The 18483-nt window shown below is 39.9% G+C and overlaps 1 protein-coding gene across 4 annotated transcripts in view; it reads right to left on the bottom strand.

Annotated features, from left to right (window-relative positions):
• The window catches only part of LIN28B (lin-28 homolog B), a 100829-nt gene that overhangs the window by 20627 nt on the left and 61719 nt on the right, over positions 1 to 18483 (bottom strand). For all 4 annotated transcript variants that reach the window (XM_080999990.1, XM_080999991.1, XM_080999993.1 and 1 more), the window contains one exon: positions 13788 to 13972. In XM_080999990.1, the coding sequence (XP_080856116.1) occupies positions 13788 to 13972 (185 nt within the window). The remainder of the gene's footprint in view (positions 1 to 13787; positions 13973 to 18483) is intronic.

The raw sequence follows: 18483 nt of genomic DNA, 5'->3' as shown, positions 1-18483 counted from the left end.
TTAAACCTGCAACAAACCTGCAATTTGTAACCTGGCCTCTAAGCCACTGTGTTACACAGGCTCTCATAAAACAAAAAGGTTGAAGGGGTCATTTCATATACATCTTTGTACAAATCTTGGGACTATACACAATTTTTCAAAGCGTGAAAATTAAATCACATCGTTTTTGAAAGGGATGGTTAAGAAACCATAATAAATGCAGATAACAAAAGCACGTGTGTTTATATCTCTTCAAATTCTAACAACAAAACGTAGTATTTTCCTATAGTCCTTAGATCTTAAATGGCTCTTAAATGGAAATGAGATGAAGTCTGTGAAGTAACCACAGAAAATGAAGTTACAATTTGGAATGTAAGCTTGGATTTTATGTAAAGTATAAGAAGAAAAAGGCAATTAATTTAAATCAGGCATGGCCAAACTTGGCCCTCCAGCTGTTTTTGGGACTACAACTCCCATCATCCCTAGCTAACAGGACCAGTGGTCAGGGATGATGGGAATTGTAGTCCCAAACATCTGGAGGGCCGAGTTTGACCATGCCTGCTTTAAATCAATGACTGTATGAAAAGGTGCTTTCATACAAGAGGAAAGCATTCCTCTAAGGCAGGTCTCCCAATTTCACTCTCTATCTATTGAACTCCCTGCACGACCTCCCAGAATTACAGAGAATCCTACAAATCTTAAGAGCAGTTGAAGGCTTCTAGTGTGTAGGCGAGGGCTGATGAACAACTGCTAGACTTCCATGAACAGAAGGTATCTTTCAATTCAACCTAGCATTCAGCTAATATTCAGTTTAAAATTTGTAGGAATGACTACACATTAGTCAGTTTAATACTAATAATGATTACTGACCACTGGAAAAGAAATGATGATTGTTTTGAACAGTTGTAAAGCGTTTGCAACATTTTGGACTGTCTGAACTGGCAAAATTACAATTACCAGTATTTAAGGTATGGCATTATTCTTCCATTAGGATCTAATTTTCAGTTCAGCTGTACTGAAACAACTGCATCAAGAAAAACGATACATGAATAAGGGCGGGTGTTGACTTAATTTCTATATATTTGGGCTTGGATCCAGAGTTCCTATGTGCAGAATCCCACTTGTGCAATAGCAGGAAGGTTGGGGGGGGGGGCGGAACACTGTGAGAGGTGGCATGGAGAGGAGAAGTGAATGAAAATTGCCTCTCAGGATCACAGTTCCTTCTGCAAATGAAAGAAGCCCTTCCATTCACAGAAGGAACATTCTGAAGTTTATGTATCTATATAAAATGTCATCATGACAGCAGGCCACACGAATAACTGTCAGTACTTCACAGGACACCAAGAAGAGTTTGAAGGACTTTCCAATATTAAAATTAAAGCCACAGGACATCAACATTAGTCCAAAATACAACAACACTACCATAAATAAATAAATAAGCAAGCAAGCAAGCATCCAACAACAGATCTACTGTTCTTGGATATTAATATAATCTAGTCCAGCATGAAAATGATGCAAATTTGATTCACAATTACCTGATCCAACCCTAGGCATGTGCAACTAGTTATATATAATGGCAGCTTCATATGCATCAAAGCAGCACACCTGGACTCAAGTGAACACTGCAGTGCAGGTGAACATGCATTCGAGATACACACCCATGTGCCTTTCGCACACAGAGTTCTGCTTCTCCTGGTTGCCTCACATAATGGGTTCGGGGAGATAATGTTAAATACATGAAACAACAACATAAGTTTAAGTAGGCTACGCTTGGGTAGCTATCTTGCCAAGTTCAAAGGTCTACTGTTCTCCTCATTTTTATCAATGACTATCAAATGTCACCACTGAAGCAAGAAACTGAATGTTAATGTGATGCCAAAACTTTATTCCAGCCTTGCAATAAGGCAGTTGCCTGCCTGGTCACCTGCTCTGTCTTGCACCTGCTGCTTCTCAGTTACCTCAATTTATCCTGGGATTAGACCAATACAAGTAAGGATAGGGCAGCCGCAGCTGCCACACCATACATGCATGTATATTCAGGCAAAAGTGAAATAAAGTATTCGTGTAAATCAATGACGCCTCCTGATCTTTTCATGCATCCTTGCCACCATTGCGTAAGTGCATTCACACAGGTGGAACAGCCACAGCAATAAGAGATAGCAGCCAGAGAAAGTAGCAGGCAGGTAACCCCATCTCAATCCTTATCTGCAGGCTGCTTTATTCAATGACCATAGAAATGAACACATCTTTCTAGCCTATGTGCCCAGAACTGTGGTAGATTCAGCTACTGTTGCATTTAAGCCATAAATATGTGCAAAACTTTTAAACAGTTTTTTTAAAAAAACAAAGTGACAACCAGGTAGCTGCTTTTAAACTGAAACAGAATCTCAATCAGTTTTACCGAAACATTTATTGAATAATAGCATAAGGAGAAGATGAGCTTTAGAAATTCTGGAAATTATTCCTTTGTTTCTAATTTCAAGAATCAATGCAACTGGTTTCGATTAAACTTTTGCTACATTTTTTACGTATGAGAGATTAAAATGGGCTTGGAACCAGTTGCAACAAAAAATTAAGGCTGCACAACTGGTTCACAGGATAGGTCAGTTGTGTCTTAGCTATAATCTCTGCCAGCACCCCTCTTCTTACAGCTCCTAGATTGGAGGTGATTTGGTATTAGGAATACTGGACTGTAGCCATTGGCTCCATGGTGCCCTCCCTCTTTGCACAGGGCTGGTTAGAGAACTCTGCCAGAGTTTAGCGTTACTGAACTCTGAATCAGCATTACATTCAACCCAGGGGTCCTGGTTTTAAAAAAACTCAACACAGTGGGTTAATTTAATAAGCTAGTTTCATAATAACACATGTTATCTACTTGTTAAGAAACTTAAGAGAGTTTGCTATATAAACCAGGGTCCCTAGGAACACAAAAGTGAAACTAAACTCTGAAACAGTACTCCTTCCAGCCTTGCAGGAGAATGAGAGGAGCGAAATTCTTGAAATGCAAGTGTGTTAACTGGCTTGTTCTTCCCTATCACAGAATTGGAAGGGACCCTAAAGATCTCATCTAGTCCAACCTCCTGCAATGCAGGAATATGTAGCTGTCCCTTTACAGGGATTGAACCTGCAACCTTGGCGTTATCAGCACCATACTCTAACCAACTGAGCTAAACGGATGTCACTTCGATAATCAAACTAGTAAGAATATATTGAATTTGGGAGCGTCTGGCCTTGATCTAAATATAAGAGTAGGCAACAATGTGTGTGTGTCTGTGTGTGTGTGTGTGTGTGTGTGTAATCTTGTGAAAACAGATTAGCTAAATGAAATAAAAACTTAATAGTAAGGATTTTGGCATAGCCAGTCAGCACCAGAAAAGTTCTAAACCACTCTAGGTGCCATATCCCCCAAAACAGCTAAGCATGCACCAAACTGATGCCCCCCCCCTCTCTCTCTCTCTCACACACACACACACACACACACACATGGAGCATGCAAGCCTCTGCTATCTAAACAGGTTGTAGAAATGCTGCCCTTGCTAAAAGGTTGGGCAATCCCTTTTCTCATGAATGTTTTTCTCCAAAAAAATTTTTCTACCCACAAACTAGTGGATGTTCATAAATGAACCGATCTTGTGGTAACCACATAATGAAGGCAGGCTGACTTTAAGCTAGTGGGTTTTAAAACCTGTCTATAAACCAGAATATTCCTAAGAGAAAATGGCTTTATTACTTTGACTGTAGTAAAACTTGGAAGAAAGAGAGAAAAGGGTTTGGGAACAGACTTGGAATCCAAAGGCTGGCCAAAAGGTAGGAACAGCAGCCCTGACTGTGGCGCAGAGCATTATCTGAGGCACCTCGAGGGGACCAAAATGTGAAAGACAGATGCTGGTCTGCTCAAGCTGATTCTGGAGGATTAGTTTCTGGGTGTTTTAAGTGGAAGCAGCTGGGATCCTCTGCAGGAGACTCCCTTGAACGGAAAATGCAGTTTGCAGAATGACAAGTCGATCTTGAATGTTGGCGAGACAGAGAGGCCAATGCCAATAAATTGGAGAGAATAAGCAGCGCGAAAAAGTGGGGGGCAGGGTGGAAATGCTGTTTGCCACAGGTTTCCTGAACACATAATGAATAGCCAGCATCTATAAATGGCAGGGCAAGGAATCCTGAAACAATGGTGAACAGAGGAGTGCAGCTATCCTATAGGCAACACAACCAACAGAAGGCTTGGTGAGATCCCATCAGGAAACAGAGTACAAGATTTCAGGGACCCAAGAAGAATTCCATCTCTCATATTTAAAGACAGACACAAGAGTAAATTTAAAAACCATTTGACTGCTTTCTCCATTATCTCACTTCTTCCAGAAACATTTATGTACTATCTGGAAAGTGACCAATGGGTTGTCCAAGAATAGTGTATTTTAATTCTATTCTGCCAACTTGACAATACAAGGGTGGCAATAACACTGAAGATGATACAACTGGCTGCAAAGCAATTAGGCATGCCAAGTTCTATAACCTTCAAAGACCGCCTCTCACCATATGAACCAACCTGGAGCCTGCACAATCATCATCTGAGGTCCTTCTTCATGAACTTTCTCCGTGAGAGGTCCCGAGGGTGACAAAATGAGAACAGGCCTTTTCTGTGATGATTCCCCAAATGTGGGGTGCTCACCCCAAGTAAGGCTTGCTGGCTTTTGCAAGTCAAAATGCATCACTGACAGCTTTCTATATAATTAAGTATATATACTTTAAAATAATATTTGTTTCTGTAATATAAAAGAACTTCTGATCTTAACAAATCTTGATGTAGGCATAGGAATAATGTCAGGAAGGGATACGTTCTATCCACCTGCTTGGTTTGGGGATTGTTTATTTATAGGTTACCTGTCATTCAGTGTCATGCTTTTCAAACTAGTTTCCATAAACATGCTGGTGCAAAGCTGTTTTTAGAAGTTCAAAAATAAGAACATTAAGTTTCTGGATACCAATGACACTTTGTAGTAGGACAGAGAGATGCTAGTGCCAACCAGCCATCTATACATGCTACAACTAGCCAGAGTTTCTCTTTTGCAACCACAAGACACCTATATATGTACCAAACACATACACAATGCTATGGTTCTTGAAGGAGCTATTATTATAGGATAGTGCACAACAGTTTTAATGGGACAATGATTTAATGAAATAACATGAAATTATATTATTAACATCAGCAAAATAGTATGGTTCTTTTAAAGAGCAAGCAATAGATGGATAGCTAAACTTAGGAAACTGATCAAATTTAAGTAAAATGCTCTCTACTTCTCTCAAGAATTCGATTTCTTCATCATCTCAATCATCCTTATACATCAAATAAAATATATGTTGTTGAAAGCAATGTTTTGGTTTCACATAGCAGTTGCTAAAAACTGCATATTTATTATTTTATTTATATGCTACCTTTCTCCCAAAGGAGCCCAGGACAGCAAACATGTAAGTGATAAAATAAAACACCTAAAATGTTTCTGAAATTGATGTGGGTGGGAACATCAGTCTTATTTTAAGAAAATTTCCTTTTTCATATATTCTACCAAGCATTCAGCAAATCTTGGTTTCCCTATATTTACTAACTTGTTTTCAGTACGTACCGTTACAATTACATCCAAAGAAAACATATGAATAATCTCTCTCAGGGTACTAGTGGTGAGTCAGATTGAACCACCAAGAGTCACTCATTGTTCAAGCTTTGCCTTTTTCCATAATGTTGGGATATAGGTCCATAGGGCATCATGAATTCTCATCCCTTGAATATATTGTTTGTCTGAAAAGGATCAAGCTCTGTTCTCTGACAAACTGGCCTTTTATCTTTCTTTAATGGTTGTAAGCAGCAATATTTTTCCTCACCTGCATCTGATGAGAACAACCTTTTACAGCACCTTGTCAATCACATAGTAAGTCAAATACTTTGTACCATCACCTTTGTATAAAAAAAGAAACCACATTGTTCAAATGATGTTCTTTTCCTTTTCCCTCTAGTCCTGTAAGAACTCAGGGCTTGCAACTAAAAACTATTCTAGAATTACTGCTTAGGACAGTGGTTCCCAGTCTTTTAGGTATAGTAATCTACAAGTCCAGGTTCACTAGGTTTAATGTGCCATCCATTTATTGTCATGTGAGTTCTGGACCTTCCAAACTGCTGACTTCCCTCAACAGCCATTGGCTTCATGCCTTTTAATTGCAACATTGACTGTTTTATAACCTATACTTGAAGCATCCCAGCAAAAAAAGGACCTATCACTCCTATCAATGTGTAATTTGTTGAAACATTTAGAGTACTTCTAAATATTTAAGAGTTATTCACAGTTTTGTTACAGGAATGTTAAGAACACCAATCATCTGATTGCAGGATATTGCTTCATAAGGTATAAAAAAATTATTCTACAAAGCATCCAGTTACTCAAGGAGCATTAGATACTCCCCCCCCCCAAATTCTAATCACTCCTGGTCACACTGCTAATTAACACTAGCAGCAGATCCAGTGGTGGTTCACTGTGGGTGTTTGTACAAGGAGTTGGTTTTAGTGACTGTTGCAGCTTGTCTCTGATGCTCAGGTGCTGAAGGTCGTGCATCAGAGGCAAGCTGTGGGGGACACTCCGGGGGAGGTCCCTGTGCAAGCACCTTGTGGTGCAACAGTGATTGGAACCATCACTAGCTGCCAGAGAGTGGTTCTCAAGTGTCAAAATGTAAGACTTTTCCAGTGTTCGGTTGCAAGTGCCAAAACATGCCAACATAACAAAAAAGTTGTAAGAGGTATTCGTCATACCAGTTAAAGACTGTAAGCAATAATTATTTCAGGTTTACATATGAAGCCCATGGGCCACAGGTTCAGAAACAGTGCTTTAGGGACCACCTCCCAGTGTGTTTTCTTAGTTTGCAACTGCTGTCAGAGACAATTAATTTATGTGCATTTAAATAGCTAAGCATATACAAAAGCAAGAACCACTGGTGCCCTTTCTCCAGATGCGCAGGCTAGAGGAAACAGCCAACCAGTTTGCAAAGGCTGAATTAAGAAGTTAGGGTTTTGTGTTTTTTTTAAGACTTCTATAATAGAATAATTCATTATTAGAACACCCCCCATTTAGGAAACAAGTCACACATATTCTCCTTTTTTATGTGCACATCCAAACCCTAAGGTTATTCAGTCACTGGTAGGTAAGGGCACAATTCCAAAAGGTTCGCCATGTTAGTCTGTTGAAACAAAACACAATATAGCACCTTAGATGGATCTACAAAAGGGCTGCAAATACAAGCAAGTTCTTCAATTTACACAAGCTCTTGTGAAAAACTATGCACAAACTTACTCTCAAACATTTTATGGGCCAACAGAATTTATAAATGAGAGCCTATAATTTCCTTATTCACAGCTCCTTATAAACTACCCTTTGCATGTGAAGAGGCACGGGGAGGGGGGGGGCTTTGGGTGCTGCTGGCCCTGCCTGGGAGACACACAAGCTCCCAACATCCGCACCATGTATAGCTGTCTCAGGAGAAAGGAGGATTCTACTGAACATGAGTTATTTATACAGAAACGTTTTCTCCTGCAGCTGCCCATGCATTGTTTGAGGCAGGGGAAGCCATGTGATTACAGAGACAGTGGCAAACCCTCTTTATATATACATTTCCCAACAGTAGTTTAAGCTATTTAAATTTGAAATCCTTTCTGGTGGCAGAGTAACAATCAGAAAACCGCCTAAGTCTATAAAGATATCAATCAGATTCTGAATGATAGAAGAAGCAGCACTTTTCCATAAAAATTGCTTATACATTGAAGGCACAATCTCCTCCTTTTTCCATGAAAGAACAAAGCGTATTTTCTGCCCATGTGAGATTTATATTTTAAAAACAGCAACGGCAAGGAAACTACTAGCAGCCTGCATTTTGTTCATAAAAAAATCACTGCTTCTACAACTTATATTGGAGTCTATGTACATGTGCATATACAAACTCATGCACATAATGCATGTGCCTTAAACACACTTATGCAGATGGAGGACCAATATTTCATGTAATGGCACATACATTGTTACCAATGTATTGGTTGGGGTTGATTTCTTTATGTAATGGACAATGCCACTACACAGAGAACATTTGCATTTGTAAAGAAATGGCACAAGAGGCACTGGTTTAATAATTAAACTTTAATTAGGAAACATACTAGCAATTTCAGCACACGATCTCAGGAGTCACTGGGTACACAATCGTGGTTAGATCCTTACACAGGAAATTTGTGTTACTGGTGTCAGTGTTGCAGTTAATGAGAATGAGAAGTAATTGGGCAAAGAAGTTGCAAGACCAGATTCCAAGTTATATTGCAAACTGCTAAAGACTCTTTACGGTACGTGTAACACAATATGCTTGCTATATTTAATACAAAACAAAAATTCTTCCATGATGGTCCTCTTAATTCCAGACATATATTTGCCAAGCACAGTATAATTAATTAACTTGTTACTCTTAAACTACATTGAAAAATAAGTAAATGGTTTGGAGACTTTGATGTTTTGCAACCAAAATAGGCTGGCTAATTTTTCCATTCCAGTTCCCATTCCAGTCTTTAAACTATCTTAATCTCCTGCCCTCAGATGTTGACCTTGTAGGAACAAGGGTCATAGGTTAGAAGAGACAGACCGCAAAAGATCTGGACTATCAATTCATGCCTGAAAGATTTCTCTCCTACAAAAGAAACCACTAAAAAGCAAATTCCAAAATCTGACAAAACAAGTCTTAGAAAGCACAAGCCCACTACAACATTTATTGAAACTTGCTGAAATTCTGCTTTTTTAAAATGCCTAAAATGGCTAGCACTTTAAAGCAGTATTTCAACATATTCATTATAAAATATTACCAAAATCTGCCTTTATACCAGGGGTGGGAGAGGGGGAACTGCAATTGTGCTTTAATAATTCTGAAATCTAATTAAGGTCACTTAATGGGTTTACATGTTTTATTTTCTTCTAGCCTGTTTACTGAGGTTTTCAGTTGTCGATGATGTGTCTTTAGAGCTATTTATTTCTAAACAATGGATTCCTTTAAAATGTTGGGGCATTGGGTCAGTCTGCTTATCAGTGACAATGCAACCAGTTTCATTTTAGCTGCATTTTAACAATTATGCAGCTTCTCTTTGGATTGCTTGCAGAAAACAAAGTGTCTCTCTCTTCAAAACACTTCACCATACTTTACTTGCACAAATTAAGCACTCCTTCAAAAGAGGCTTAATAAATCATTCTAATGCTTATGTTTAAAAATGTAAGACTAGAAATCAATCCTGCTTGGCTCAAGCTAACCCAGCAATCAACTTTCTGGTTTCCAAATTATGAAGAGTTAATTCTGCATCTTGCCTGTCTACTGTGGAGCTCAAATTAGTGTTTTGGCATTTTTTGACGTAGGTCAGGCTGATCGATAGGAGCAAGCTAGCCAGGCCACCTAGTGAATAGGGACTGGAATACAGGCTTTCCACATCAAAACCCAGCATTCTATTTTTCTAATTAAAAATAAGAAAGCAAAAAGCAACTCCACTCACACTTTAACCCTTCCACAGCAATTTTGCAAGTCCTCAACACTACGCTTACTCAGTTCACAGATATAACAGACTAGCGTGTTAGAGAACAGGGTTCACATAACCAGCCCCATCAACAGAAGCCCGTTTGTGTGATGGGACTTTCCAACCTCTCTTGTTCCCCAATATCAGCTCTCAGAGGGTCAGGGGAACCGCCAGAACAGTGGGGCAAAAGAGAGGGGGATTGTTCCATCTAGCAAGCTAAAATGCTGGAACAGGGAATGATTGGAAGAGTGAGACATTTAATTCTTTCCAGAGTTGGGTCCTTACTACTACCATGTGCTAAAATTATGAGGCAAAGACAACCAAATCCACACAAGTAGTTGAATTCCTGAGAGCTACTCCCAATTCTAGCAAAGCAACCTCTTTTCATAGCCTTCTTAAGGAGCCAATTCCCATCTGTTTCTTTTAACTGAGGTATAAGGAACTGGTGGCCCACCAGATGTTAATGGGCTACAACTCCTATCATCCCTTTTTAAAGTCCCCCACCCCTAAGTATCAACATGGCATTGAATTCTAAAGCCAAAACAGAAAGTGTTTGTGAACATGGATGATTCTAAATTTATATGCAACAAGCCTGCAACAAGTTCCCCAGAAAGCCTCATTTTCTCACAATGATCTCGGGTGTTCGGTTATTTTTTTCCTATTAGTTCATTTTGTTGCAGCCAAGCTTCTATGCAGACATAGTCTAAAGCTTTCCATTTACGAGCTATAACAAGTCTTACTATAACCAGGATCAGAGTTATAGCGTTATTTATACTTCAGCTCTTTTAAGCTTCCCTCAAGCAGAGTTAACAGTGCTAACTGAGAGACACGTGGGACTGTCTGTCCTGTGATTATTACACTAATCTTCCAGGATACCATGACCCAAAACCACAGTAATTGATATGTCACATGACCACCACATATGGTAAAAGGTGCCCGAATTTGATCATATTCCCTCCGACATTGGGACTCGCCCAGTAACTCCCATTATCCTTAATCACAGGCCATGCTATTTGGGTCTGATGGGGAGTCCAACAACATCCAGAGGACCACAAGGTATTCATCCTGTCTCAAGAATTGTTTCTTCCCTTTTATTCATGGCACATGTGGAGAGAAGAGGCTCTCAACTTTAAACTAGGACTGTTTCTCTAAGTCTTAATGGGCACTGTGTAATGTGTTTTGACCTTTGTATTGCAATGTACACTGGCATGCATCTGAAGGGAGAAGTTTTCTGTCTAGTGCGTTTTAGGGTCCAGTTTAACTGTCAATGTGGGACCTGACAGCAGTGAAGTTGCTGAAGCTTAAGGGGCATGGAGACAAAAAACAGGCAATTTTGCTAAAGGGTTTTTAATATACAGTCGTACCTTGGAAGTCGAAGGGAATCCATTCCGCAAGTCCGTTTGACTTCCAAAATGTTCAGAAACCAAAGCATGGCTTCTGGTTGGCTGCAGAAAGCTCCTGCAGCCAATCGGAAGCTGCAGAAGCCCCATCGGATGTTCAGCTTCCAAAAACAATTCGCAAACCCGAACAGTTTGCGGCATTCGGGAGCCAAAACATTTGGGATCCAAGGTACGGCTGTAGTAGGTAACTTCTCCTTTAAAGCCAAGCCATTTTAGTAAACATTAATAGCTGAATATACATTGTGTGAAGCGACAGTGTGAAGCCATTGAAGTGTAAAAAAACACTGTACTGTTAACCAGATCAACTTGCGTACCTAATAATCTTGTGATAAATAAATGTAAATGGCTGAATGGTGGCAGGAAGGTTTAGTAGAGCCAATGGGAATGGTAGTTTAGTTTTGTTAGTATAGAATAAATAAATATCTGCTTTCACCCCACAAGGAGTATTAACTGAGCAGGACTTTTGCCACAGGCACAGGGATGTGGATTGTGGCTACTCTATCCAACATAAATGTTGGCAGATGCAGCTCTATAATTTTGTGATAATTCTAAATAGGATTTTTTTTTATTAAAAAAATCATCTTTCAACATGCAAGCCATTTAAAGCACATGTATCAGACATATCAATACGACAGACGAAATCAAAGTAGCCCAGTTAACTTTGATGTAAAGGGTACTGCAGCATGAATGGCAGGCAATGAAACGAGAGCAGTCTGTGGTTTGCTATTGTTTGCCAACCTGTCTGAACTCCATTACATTGATCAGCATTTAAACTGTCCGAAACCTAAAGGGTGGAAAGCAATTCTACCCACCTCTAAAGCCACCGAAGACTATTCTTTGAAAAACTGGATGTAATTTTAATGACTTCTCATACCTTTCTCTGAATGCACTTCTTGACAAAGGCTCCACGCTATGAGAACAAATACTAAATACTATAAATAAATGTGACTCAAAGAGAAGAATTTGCTTAACTCAGGGGTCCTCAAACTACAGTCTGCAGGCCAGATCTGGCCCACCAGGATCCTAAATCTGGCCCGCCCAGCCATTGCAGAACCCGCCACTAAGCCGGTTAGGCCTAATGGACTATTTGGGGTGGAAGAAGATAACTAGGTGGACGAATGGATGATGCAGACAGACAAAGACAAAAGACTGGGAGTAAATGGGCACTGTGGGTAGTGTCTGCATCAACATGCACATAGGAAAGGAGGAAATTCCTACATTTATGAGCAAACATACATAAAATTATCCTTTGCAATAGTATGACTCTGTTTAAACCAGAAATAGGGAACATGTGGTCTTCCAGATACTGTTGGCTAGTTGTCAGGGATTCATAGTCAGCTGAAGTCTACAAACAATGGGAAGCCCACAGTGTAGACACTCTGTTCTGGAAAACAGGTTTAGTTACGTATTATAGGTCAGAGCTATAGCTTCTTATGATGGGAAACAAGAGACCTCTAGAAAGACTAAGTGCATCTCTGCACCCGTCAAAGCCCCTATCAGGCGAGGCCAGGTTTTCTTGTGCTAGTGATGGGTCCTTTCATTTTCTTTCACATAATTTCATAGGGTGACTTTGTTTTGTGGTATTTTACGCATTGTGATTTTCTATTATTTTTATTGATTATGGATTAGTAATTCTTTATTGTAATTGTAAACTGTTTAATTATTATTTGCTGATGTTTAATTTTACTGTTTACTATTATTTTCTAACAGGTTATTGAATATTGCTTTATTTGATATAAATTGTTTAATTTAAAGTTCTTGTGACTTTTTATATTGGATATCAGATTGTTACTATTAATGTTTGATGTTTTATTGTTATTTTTATTTATGTTGGAAGCCACCCAGAGTGGCTGGGGCAACCCAGACAGATGGGCGGGGTATAAATAAAAAATTATAATATATATATTATTATAATTTTAACTTAAAATGGATAAAACACACTACATTAAAGTTTAATGAAACCAACCATAAACCATCCTAGATCTCTATATTTTCTGTTTTGGCTGTTCCTTGATCTTAATAATAGCACCAGAAGACATTTTCAGATTTCAACACACACAAACGCTCTGCCCGTAACACCGCAACAGCTGACATTATCTGAATAATTATTACAGAAAACTACACAGTATAGGCTTCTCAATAGGTTCCATTCTCAGTTGAGCATTCTTTCACCACACCTGCCTCTGGTAGGAGCTCTTTCTCTCTCTGCCCTGTCCCCTTCTATCTATATTCTTAGCCCTCCTGAAGTCCTGAAATACTTAGGACCTGTCATTATTCTGTTGCATAATACGAAAGAATCTTTTTAACCAATATGAGATAGCAGAACATGCTGACCTCGGCATGTAACACTAAAATTACTTTATGAGCCAAAGACATGTGGCAGGACATATATACAGCGCAGTACATGTATGTGAGGAAAACTAGAACCCATTTCCAGTACCAGAACCTAGTGTGAAATGCAACAAATCATCATGGCAAGAGTGCTCTTACACATATGTAAAGTCCCACAGAGCAAACACATGCTGTATATCTGGGACAGATTGGTCCATCTTGATAATTATCCACACTGCCTGGAACTGGCTCTCCCAAGTTTCAGATCAGGCCTCACCCAGTCCTACCCAGAGAGGCCAAGGATTGAGCTCAAAACCTTCTGCATGCAAACCACCAAGCTACAGCTGTTCCTCATGGAAGGAATCAGAATATGCCATTTCCAGAATCACAAGTTAAACCATTCACATCCTTATCTTTGCATGACTGCATCCGAGTCTGCAGAGAAGCACCGCAAATAAAAGTTTTCCAAAAGATGTAAAAATAGGGGGGAAAATATTTACCTATCTCCCTTTGGTTTTCTTTTCTGTACTGTTTTTCCTTTGGGTCGTCTCTCACTTCCTAAACAGGGAATCCCACCTGGACCTGTTACCCGTATTGATTCAAGTCCTTTGGAAGATTTCTTAAAAGTAAATTCCACTGGTTCTCCTTCTTTTAGGCTTCTAAATCCTTCCATGTAAAGCTTGCTCTGTGAACAGGAAACATATTCTTAGTTACCATAGGCTTAGGGAAAATAGAACAATACTGAAGTATGTAAAAAAAAACCCCAAAAAAACCCTTGACAACATAATTGTATTTCTGAAATATAAAAACTGACTCCTTTTATGAACATACCTAGGCACATTTAATTATCTTTTTTGCTTATTTCATTTAAATGAACTTCTAGCAGAACAAAGGGTACCTAGGACACTACACTACAATTAGTACCATTTCATTGTGTTTACAGATTAGACGTGGACTTCAGCAGGGTTTCATGGTGGATGTAACTAAGAATTATTATGGATTTATTTTTTTTATGAACAACTATGTACCTGCTGGTGAAAAACCGGTTCATAAGCTCTAAATATATACACAGAGAAACTCTTGGAAAACACTGGCTAGCTAAAGTGTATTTTAAAGTGTTGCCAAAAAAAGTTCTGTTTTATAAAGGTAAAGGTACCCCTGCCTGTACGGGCCAGTCGTGTCCGACTCTAGGGTTGTGCGCCCATCTCACTTAAGAGGCTGGGGGCCAGCGCTGTCCAGAGACACTTCCGGGTCACGTGGCCAGCGTGACGAAGCTGCTCTGGCGAGCCTGCACCAGCGCAGCACACAGAAACGCCGTTTACCTTCCCGCTATAAAGCGGTACCTATTTATCTACTTGCACTTAAGAGTGCTTTCGAACTGCTAGGTGGGCAGGAGCTGGGACCGAACGATGGGAGCTCACTCCGCCGCGGGGATTCGAACCGCCGACCATACGATCGGCAAGTCCTAGGTGCTGAGGTTTTACCCACAGCACCACCCGCGTCCCTGTTTCATATTCTCATATTATTTATTTTGATAAACAAACAGAAGTGAAAAGACTTCCTAAAATGGAATGTGAACAGTGGAAAAGGTTCACTTTTGAATCTTTCTTATCTAGTCACTGAACAGCACTTTCAGAACAAAGGCAAAGGGGTGGAAATATCAATTTTTCAAACCAACACAACTTCCATACACATCCATAACAGAAGTGGGAAAACCTCTCATGAAAATGGCAAATAAAATGACATTACAATTAATCACCAGTAAATCTATTATGCTACCATGAGTTCAGTATAGATTTTTTTCTTTTTGCTTGATCCATAAAAGCATACATTTTAAACTTATTACTGTTAAGGTTATGAAGCGGAACAGCCATTCCAATGGCTTTCTAGGATTTACTTTTATTAGGAACCCTGTCAGTTTCCTGAGAATACAAAACTTACGGCAACTTCTAAATGAAGAGGATAAATAGCTGGAATGCCATTTACAAACTAAAAAGAATGAAACCTTTAAGCACTGTGCCCCAGTTCTCACACAACACTAAGCCATACCTTAGCATTGCAGGAAGACTCAAATACTTCCCCTTCTCCTCCCTCCTGCATGGCCAGGAAAGGGACTTTGCCAGAATTTAGTTTCACTTTCCCTGGATGTTAGTCAACTTCTCCCCTCACCTAGGCAGGGGATCATGGCTTAAAAACAAACTGGTTAAGTTTAACAAGATAGCATCAGAAACCAATGTTTGAAGTTCATGTTTGTTTTTGTTTTTTTGTTCTGATCAGAGTTTTGTTTTTAACCCATAATCCCTGGATAATTCAAGGAAAGTGTTTCTCCTGTATATGTGAGAGAAGCAGAGGGAAGTGGGCAGCATATGAGCACAAGGCTTCAAGGCAGCTCTTTCCTGTTTGTGCAAGTAGCGCTATAAACCAGGGTTTAATGGCCATATGAAGTGGTGGGTGGGCACTTGGGGGGGATGTCTGCCAGTGCTGTGGCCTTGACACATGTGTACCCTTTGCAAGCAGGAATAATGCTCGCGATCGCACAATCTTTGCTTTCAAAGTCTTTTCCTGCCAGGGTACTGTCTCTCCATGCACCACAAAAAAAGAGAGGTGTTTGGTGACTGAGGAGCACAGTTTACATGGGGATAAATATAACGTAGTATTTTTAAAAAATATTTACAATATTTATTTGCAGTTACCTTATTTAACAGCACTTTGAGAACTGCTTCAATAGGTAACAGTTACTTTTAATCTGTTGCATTCACTTTAAAAGATGTTACCGTTGCCTTAAAACTAATAATTCTTGCTTCCAGAGAGGTGGCTACATACTTGCCCTAGTTCTCACACCTTATGCAAAACTAGAAACCCAATTCTCAGTTTCTCTTCCCTCAGTTAACTCACAGATACCTAGGTGAGTGAAGGCCTCTCTCTGATCAGGTCTCACTGAAAGATTACAAGGTAGGAGAGTCCCTTAGCTGTCACTCACTGGACTCTGCCACTTGAGGCTGCTGCTTTCTCCCTGACAGGCTTGCTTCTGCTTTCCTCTGAAGTCCCTCTTCAGGTCAGATGCTGGGAAATCAGCCACACAGATGTCACAGTTGTGTCTCTGAAGTCTTTCCTGCTTCCTGTGATCAACTGACAGCTGCTGTCATTCTGACCAGGAGCTCTCCTGGGCAACTGCTTTGGAATCTCCTGCCTGGCTTCCCTCAGCGATTCTCTGGTCCCATCTGCCTCTTCCTATACTCTTCATTCTCTTCAGCCTCTGAATAAATGACTGACTACCAACTCCCCACTACTCACCCTGTGCCTGCTTTTATATCCACTCTACTCAGAACCGTCTAGCCAATCATCTGGCTCTGGAATTCCAAATCCTTTTTGGCCTATAACCAAACCAATGATTTCAAATGGAACATCTGCTAAAGGACCTAACAGAATTCAACTCCTTTTCAATTGCCATATACAGTGGTACCTCGAGTTACAAATGCCTCGGGTTACAAATGCTTCAGGTTACAAACTCCGCTAACCTGGAAGAGCTACCTCAAGTTGAGAACTTTGCCCCAGGATGAGAATGGAAATTGTGTGCCAGCAGCACAGCGGCAGCAAGAGGCCCCATTAGCGAAAGCACGCCTCAGGTTAAGAACAGTTTCAGGTTAAAACAGAACGAATTAAGTTCATAACTAGATGTACCACTATAATACTCATATAAAAGCTAGTATATTAGATTAACTGCCGTAACTGAAATACAAATATGTGAGCAAAACACATCTTTTGAAATTGCAACAACCTATCTGTTTCTTGGCAGACTGCCAGCTGAACCACATATATTGCATCTGTTCTGGCTTTATAGTCAGGGGTAAACAACCACACAGTCAGCCATTTTTTAAATGTCAAAAAGCTTTCATATCCTAACAACATTCTTGCATTTGAATTTACCTCATAAAAATACAGTTTTGTCACAACTTCATTGCTGGCCTTTTAGCAATGCACCTCAAGCCAGGTATGAATTTGGACTGATTTACAGTGGCCTGAGGGATTTTTGGCTGCTGTGACTATTTTTGCTTAAGTGTTACCCAAGCTCTGACTCAGGACATTACACTGAGCCATTGTTAGCTCTAATATCCCAACTGACAAACCATGGTTTGCAGAGGATCTCTAAGCCATGCTTTGTGTGCTGTAGCTCAATGCAATGTCTGAACTGAGATAGCATTGGTAGTGGATGATATAGTGCAGCCACTCTGGTCAGTTGCACTGTTGGTGCTTCCTGGGATGGAGAGGGAAGAGAGGCCAGGTGGCAGTAAGGTCAGCGCAGCGCAAACATGCTGGTAGAGGAAATCCAACCAGTGCACTGGCACCACCTCCTCCTCTACCTCCTTGTAAGCAGCAGTAAGATCAGTAGACATCAGGACCACAATCAAATATGAGTTTATTGCATTAGTTTAACTGATTAGTTTTACTGATCTATAATCATATAACATGGAAATGAAACTAAAAATTTTACAGCTAGGAAAATGGCAGGAAAACTGAAGCTGCCCAGAGTGACTACGGGGGCAACCCAGCCAGATGTGCTGAGTATAAATAATAAAATTATTATTATTATTATTAGTCATTCACCTGGGCCACATTCACATGTCAATATCATACAATACTGTCTGCTACTGCATACCATCTAGCAGGGGTGTGGGAGCTATGGCTCTCCAGATTCTGATGAACTACAACCCCCCGTTATTCTTGGCAATTGACCATGCTGCCAGGGGCAAATGGGAGACGGAGCTCATATAAAATCAATCAAAAACATAACTTCCCAATAAAATTTCACAATAAAGAAATAAATACACAACCCAGCACAGAACCTCAAAACAAAAGGCACAATAAAATAAACAATAAAAATCACATAGGCTAAAAACAACTAGCAAATACAAGAGCTGAAGCCCCCAGCCATACACCACAGCAACTAAAACAACTTACATTACATTTAAGCCAATGGAAAACAACAAAAGGACAATAATAAAGGGTATCTGTGACCTCCCAAAACTTGCTTGCTAGGGTAGAACTGAAAACTAGGTTTCTACAGATCTGCCGTTCAACAGATTTAGCTTCAGAGCTATAAGTTATTACAGGATTTAGCTCCTGTGCCCTTATTAGTTTAAGCTGATGCTTTAATTAACTAAATAATTAGATAAATGAGTGTTACTTACCCTCTGG

The sequence above is a fragment of the Podarcis pityusensis genome, assembly GCF_964106645.2.
Source record: "Podarcis pityusensis genome assembly, chromosome: 3".
Lineage (NCBI taxonomy): Eukaryota > Metazoa > Chordata > Lepidosauria > Squamata > Lacertidae > Podarcis > Podarcis pityusensis.
The sequence above is the reverse complement of the archived record's forward strand: the minus strand, read 5'-3'. Positions and strand labels throughout refer to the sequence as shown.